Source organism: Limanda limanda, chromosome 11, assembly GCF_963576545.1.
Source record: "Limanda limanda chromosome 11, fLimLim1.1, whole genome shotgun sequence".
Classification (NCBI taxonomy): domain Eukaryota; kingdom Metazoa; phylum Chordata; class Actinopteri; order Pleuronectiformes; family Pleuronectidae; genus Limanda; species Limanda limanda.
The window spans coordinates 26,406,285-26,412,533 of record NC_083646.1 but is presented as its reverse complement, the minus strand read 5'-3'; the positions used below and the strand labels follow the sequence as shown (position 1 = coordinate 26,412,533).

Below are 6,249 nucleotides of genomic sequence, written 5' to 3'. Positions count from 1 at the left end.
CCACCTCCCCCTCAAACTACCTAACATAGCACAGCATCACCTCTCTTCCCCCCCTCCCCTTTGCATCCTGGAGCTGGAGAGGTTGGGGTGAGTGTGTGTGTGTGTGTGTGTGTGTGTGTGTGTGTGTGTGTGTGTGTGTGTGTGTGTGTTGGGGGGGGGGGGTGTTGGAGGGGGTACCTTGCTTGCACCATCACTAGAAAAGCCGGGCAGCATAACGCCACCGCGTCACTTTGAGGACGGATATCGACCGGTCCTCATCCTCCTCTCTGTCTCTCTCTCCTCCTCCTCTCCCTCTCTCCTTCCCTGCAGCGCTCTCCCACTCACACTCGGTCTCCATCAGTCTTCATGGTTCTGATCTCACCCCACGCCATGCAAGCCACCCGGGCGTCCACCACCGTCAGTGTGTTTGCGGACTGCAGCATCCCGGCCGGGCTCCGGATAGGACCGGTACCGGGCATCTTCAAACTGGGGAAGTACTTGTCGGATCGTAAAGAAGTTGGACCCAAGAAGAAGGTACGTTAAAATGATACACTGACACTTTCAAGAAGTCATTCAAGTTCCTCAATATTTGTGCTGCTTTTTTGTTTTTTACTCTGTGGCCCAGTTTATGTGTCTTGCTTTTAAATATTTTTAAAGCGGCATGGTGCACTGGGTAATTGAATAGGAGCTGCATTCTCATATATTAAAATGAAAATATTAAGTACAAATTTATGCATTTTCTTATTAATAGTTTATTTAATCCAAAACTCTATATCCGAAAAGAAAATTTAAACTATTGTTAAACCATTGCATGTTCTGTTATTTTTACCTTTTTATCTGCAAAAATATACTCCATCGATTACAAAAAATATAACCCCCTGTAGGCCTATTTACTCCCTGTTGAGTACTATTATTTAAACAATTTTGTATTTTTAAAGCTGCACTGTCAAACTCCATCGGGCCTTCGGGTATTAATTGCTTTGGCCTGTCATGTTGGAAATAATTGAGCTCCATTAGTGGCAGACTTGTCAGTCTGTGCTTCTAGTTAACCGGCCTAATGGGCGACCCGGGTCTGCCGCCTCACATTTCACTGCCTGGCGGGCCTGTTATTCCGATGAGCCGTTTACTGTTAATGTAATCCGGCCACAGAAAGATGCCACTGAGGCCCCGCTGCCTGCAGCTGGGGAAATAAAATACAGAAACAATAACAACAAGGATGAAAAGTCAAAATCTAATAAATTTGTTGTTCATGTTGCCGCAGTGGGATTTGGAGTTATTGTCTTTAAAATAATATTTAGAAAGTAAAAGTCTCCAGACCTGACATTTTTTAAATACAAGATAATAAAAAATAAGTCAAACTTTCTGACAAATTATCATAGTTATTATCATTATTTTACACATAAACAAACAATAAACACAAACAATTTGATGCCATGCGCGCAGCTATAACCGCGCCCTGTTATTGTTGAGGCTGTCAGCGCTTGTGATTGATGCGTCTAAATGCGTGGCCCCCGGGCTGCAGGCGATCATCAGGTGCAATCTCTGTGTCAAATGTCACGCTTCGATCTTTAATGTCCCTGAACAGTTTAGAAACGCTCTGACACTCCTCAAATTCGTTTCCCATATCAACTCAATTAGGCCCGTGTGTCATTCTCTTTAGTAAATTATCAGCAGAGCGGATAAAGAGGCGCGTTATGCGCCCTTTGGTCAGGCGTGGCCGCGCGGCACCTCCAGGTACCTCAGAGAGCCATATTATCCGAGGCAGCGATTTAAGAGATTTAATAAAGAGATGAATTGAAGTAATGCATTAGCGGAATAACAAATAAATGATTGAGGTAAAAACAGAACGAGTTGAAGTTCTCCTTTCATATTTCCCATCACCCCTGTTCTGCTGTGGTCAGTTGCAAACCTTGCCTCATCCGTTTCCTTTCCCGGCCTCGTTTCTAGGTCCGCTTGGTGCGAGGAGAGTTCGTGGATGAGTCGAGCTGTCCTGTGCCAGACTGGATCGGATTCATCCGCGCCGCCAGGAACAGTCAAGAGCAAAACCTGGAGGCTGTGTCGGATTTACCTGGTGGACAGGTGAACTTTTTACCCGTATCATACATAAATGTGCTGGAGTTTCTCAAAATGATTCTTATTATTTTTAAATTTATTTAGACACTTGAAATTAATCCTCTTCTATTTTGTTTTTTAAAGATTTTCTACCGTGTGCTGAGAGAAATCCCTGCAGGAGAGGAGCTCAGTGTTTGGTACTCCAACGCTCTGGCCCAGTGGTACGACATCCCCACCACCGCCACTCCCACGCACGACGAGAAAGGTAAATGACACTGTTCATGCCGGAGGACCAGTTTTACCAAGCGGCTTTTGCATTGTGTGAAATAAAATGAAAAGTTATGACAGTTATAGGGAACTCAGAATTTGAATACCTTAGCTAAGGTCGATTGTTTTATTTTATAATAATAATATATATTATAATTATTATATTTATTATTATTATAATAACTCAGAGAAACTAAATTCAATGGGTCTGTTTCCGTCATGTCTACAGGCTACAGGTCTGACCGTGTCATCGACATGTTGAGGCCCCATCACTGCACAATTAAATATCTGCCAATAACCACAATGGCCGTTCTTATCGTTCAGATATAAAAATCAATTGGATGTTTATTTTTCATCCTATTCCTCCAGCATAATTTTTCCTTTATTTTGGAAGAAACACATTCCGTTTACCAGAAGCAGGAAAGAAGATTAGTAATGCACAGTGCATTATTTTGAATGAATGAATGTTACTGGCAACATGGCCTACAATATAAAGTGCAAATATAAGGCCTAATCGCAGGAGCTCCTCTTTCTCCGAGTGATTTCTTGTTGGCTGAGTTTTGTCTTCAGCCTGTGTTTGGACTGTTAATCCGTTTGTTTGGGCTGTGAAGATGTTTGGGGGATTTGGTTTTTGCGCTTGGGGATTAGTGTCTAATCTTAGCAAAACACACCAGCTCAGCAGGATCTAATCCGTTAATAGAAATTATTATCAACCGATACTTTTAACTAATTCTGTCAAGACTGTTTCAGATTTCGAGCAGGAATGGAGTCTTTACTTGCTGAATGATTAAGAGCAAACAATTAAAGCATAAAGTAAACGAAAATGTGTTTAAAAAAAGAATGTGCTTGAAACAGGGTTTTTTGAAAAGCAATTAAAGGCAAAACTGGACGTGTCTGAGCGACCGTGGAGGAGGAAGAGGAGTCTGGCGATTCAGTCAAGAGACAGATAGGTTAACAAATGCCATCGCGTCATTAATATTCATGAAGTCAAAAGGCAAATAAATTCGAGAACAAGTGCTTCACGGTGAATTAGGTGGGTGCGTTAAGGTATTGTGGCCTAATGAATGCTAACTTTTATGTGGGGTGTATATTGGTCTGATTCTCCGGCCCGACGCACCGTGCGCTCATGGACATACGCTCGCTTCCCATTATTAGGCGTCAACAGATGGGCCGGCCCCATTGTTTTGGAGACTTGCGATTTCAAGCAACAGCTGCTGTCACTTCCACGGGAAAGAGCACATGTGAGGGGAAAGTCCCGCATTCAATGCATCGGTTTCTGAGCGCCAGATTGGGCAGGGCGTTTGCCCTTTTGATGGCGATCATAAACAATGGTCCGTATGAGGATTACAAAATCATTACATCTGTATTAACCTCTGAGTGATCGACCGGGGACCATTAAGATGGCTCCCCGCTATTACCATTTGGCACCAGATCTTAGGAGCCGCATCGTATCAGGCCTAGTGTTAAGGATCAGCTGAAGTGCAACAGTAACTGATGCGAATATAAAATAACTATTATATCAAATATTAAATATACCAAAGAAAAATGTCCCAAGGAAAATCGAACAAATGTGACAATGCATCACTCGATGCACTTCGCTGCAAAAGTAAATACAATATTTTCTATTATATTTCTCTCAATTTAATCATGTTGTGTACCACACACAACATGATTAAACAGATTAAATATGGTCGCGTCTCTACAGGTTGCCAAACCTGTTATTCTTTTTTTACCTACGGGTGTGGTGTTTTTACGCATGGAAATATATATGGAAATATTCTGATAACTGACAGGCTTATTCACTTTTTTCACGCTGTGTTGTGTCAGGTAATGATCTGCGTCCGTCTCACCATCAATGTCATGCTTGTTGTCTACAGGTGAGGAGCGCTACATCTGCTGGTACTGCTGGAGAATATTCAAATACCCGAACACACTCAAGGCCCACGTCCACTTCCACTGCGCGCTGAGCAACGGGCGGGGGTTTGTTAGCAGCGAACAGGCAAGAGGCACCGAGACGTTCAGCAGGTCACCAAAGTCTGGAGACATCCCCAACACCTCCATCTCTCCGAGGAGCAGTCACAACAACTCCTCCATGTCAGACTCGGGCCGGCGGGCAGTGTCCTCCTCGTCGTTTCTAATCAAATCGGGACTGTCCAAGAAAAGCAGCACCGAGGAGCAGGACCGGGCCCTCGACATGAGCGTCACCGCAGCCAGAAACCAGGGGCAGCTGCTCAGCCTGGGCACCACATCCTCCATGCTCAGCAGCATGGGCTTCCACCCGGGCGTGCGCTCTGCCTTCAAGCCGACCGGCGTCTCCAAGGTCCCGGGCGCTGACGCCTCCAGAGAGGACCCCAGCGGGAAGCTGAGTGGTGTGGGCTTCAGCAAACTTATTGGTAACATGAAACCACTTCGGAATGTGGGCGAGACTCTGAACGGAGGAGGCAGCCATCCTCCAAAATGTGCACCTGCAATTATGGACGCCACATCCCCAATGGTGCCATGCACAAACGCTCTGCGGGCTTTCCCGCTGCTGCCTCACATGGAGGAGACCTCGGCCTTTAAGCATGTGGAGAGCCGGATGCACTCGGGCCTGTCCCCCTCCCGTTACCCCCAGGTGCCCCCTGGACTCCACTTTGAACGGTTCTCCCTCCCTCACTTTGATGGCGTTAAGACTTATGGTGGAGACTGTAACATCCCATTGATGCCCTTCACTGTCTATAACGGGGAGCTTCTGTACAGTTCGCCTTACTATCCTCTGAAGTTCCACTTCGGAAACCTGCTCAAGTACCCGGAGTCCATGTCCTACTTTGGTGCGCCGTCGTTGAGTCAAGACCTGGGCTCCATCACCAACATCGACCGGGAGATCGCCATGCACACTCAACAGCTGTCCGAAATCGCGGCGGAGAAGAACCGGACGCGGCTGGACTCGATGCCGGCCGGAGCCTCCAGCAACACCGGCTCTGGCAAACCGAAAAAGGGACACCTGTGTCTGTACTGCGGCAAACTGTACTCGAGAAAATACGGGCTGAAAATCCACATGAGAACTCACACAGGTTACAAACCGCTCAAGTGCAAGGTGTGCTTCAGGCCCTTCGGAGACCCGAGCAACCTGAACAAGCACATCCGGCTGCACGCGGAGGGAAACACCCCGTACAGGTGCGACTTCTGCGGCAAGGTGCTGGTGCGGAGGCGGGACCTGGAGCGGCACGTCAAGTCCCGGCACCCCGGGCAGACGGTGAAGAAACTGGAGGACAAACCCGGCGGCCTGTTCGAGGACGCGGAGCAGAAGAGCGACAATGACAGTGATGTGGACGTGTGCTTCACTGACGACCAGAGCGACCAGGAGTCGAGCAAAAATAATGACTGAGAGGTTTTCAGAGACTGCCCGTTGTCTTGAAATGGTGTCATTTAGTCTTGTATCGAATCATTTTGACATTAGGCTACAACATCCTCCCAAAATCATCCACATCTAATTAAAGTGGACATGTGGCCTCCAAAAATATTTTTTTGTTTTTCATCTTGTCAAATTTACAAAAAAAAAACCATATAATTTCGACCTAGAACTTTACGCATTGCTTTGCGTATATTGCCTTGCGTAACTTTACACTTTGCATGCATTTAGTTATGAGTTACAGCAAAAGGTTAACATATTCGGTATCTTGCTCAAGGGCACATCAAAAATGCTTTAAAAACAAGTTAAAAAAAAGAATTCGGACAGTGGTGTTGCAGACATTTTCGTTTGCTTTGAATGCAAATCACCAATGGATCATTTTTATACACTTTTTTAAATCTGGCACTTCTAAAACGAAACAAGAACAATGATTCAGGTAAAAAAAAAAAAAAAAAAATCAAGGCTGAATATGGAAGGGACTTCCTATAAGTTTGATATATTTTTGGAGTGTAAAAATGTACCAGATGTGTTTTTGTATGTCTCCCCCTGAGGAAGGAACT

At 45.4% G+C, this 6,249-nt stretch overlaps 1 protein-coding gene across 1 annotated transcript; it reads left to right on the top strand.

Annotated features, from left to right (window-relative positions):
- Window positions 1-345: 345 nt before the first annotated feature.
- Window positions 346-5,665, top strand: prdm13 (PR domain containing 13). Its single transcript, XM_061082050.1, has 4 exons — window positions 346-513; window positions 1,927-2,058; window positions 2,176-2,296; window positions 4,176-5,665. Exons 1-4 carry the CDS (start codon window positions 346-348, stop codon window positions 5,663-5,665), a joined length of 1,911 nt encoding a protein of 636 aa, XP_060938033.1.
- The last annotated feature ends 584 nt before the right edge of the window (window positions 5,666-6,249 follow it).

What these genes read in the sequence shown, in the direction of transcription:
- prdm13 (XM_061082050.1), top strand. Translation starts at nt 346, where the DNA reads ATGGTTCTGATCTCACCCCACGCCATGCAAGCCACCCGGGCGTCCACC. An exon ending in AAGTTGGACCCAAGAAGAAG is followed by an intron (nt 514 to 1,926) that starts GTACGTTAAAAT and finishes CCTCGTTTCTAG; the next exon opens with GTCCGCTTGGTGCGAGGAGA. An exon ending in TCCCACGCACGACGAGAAAG is followed by an intron (nt 2,297 to 4,175) that starts GTAAATGACACT and finishes TGTTGTCTACAG; the next exon opens with GTGAGGAGCGCTACATCTGC.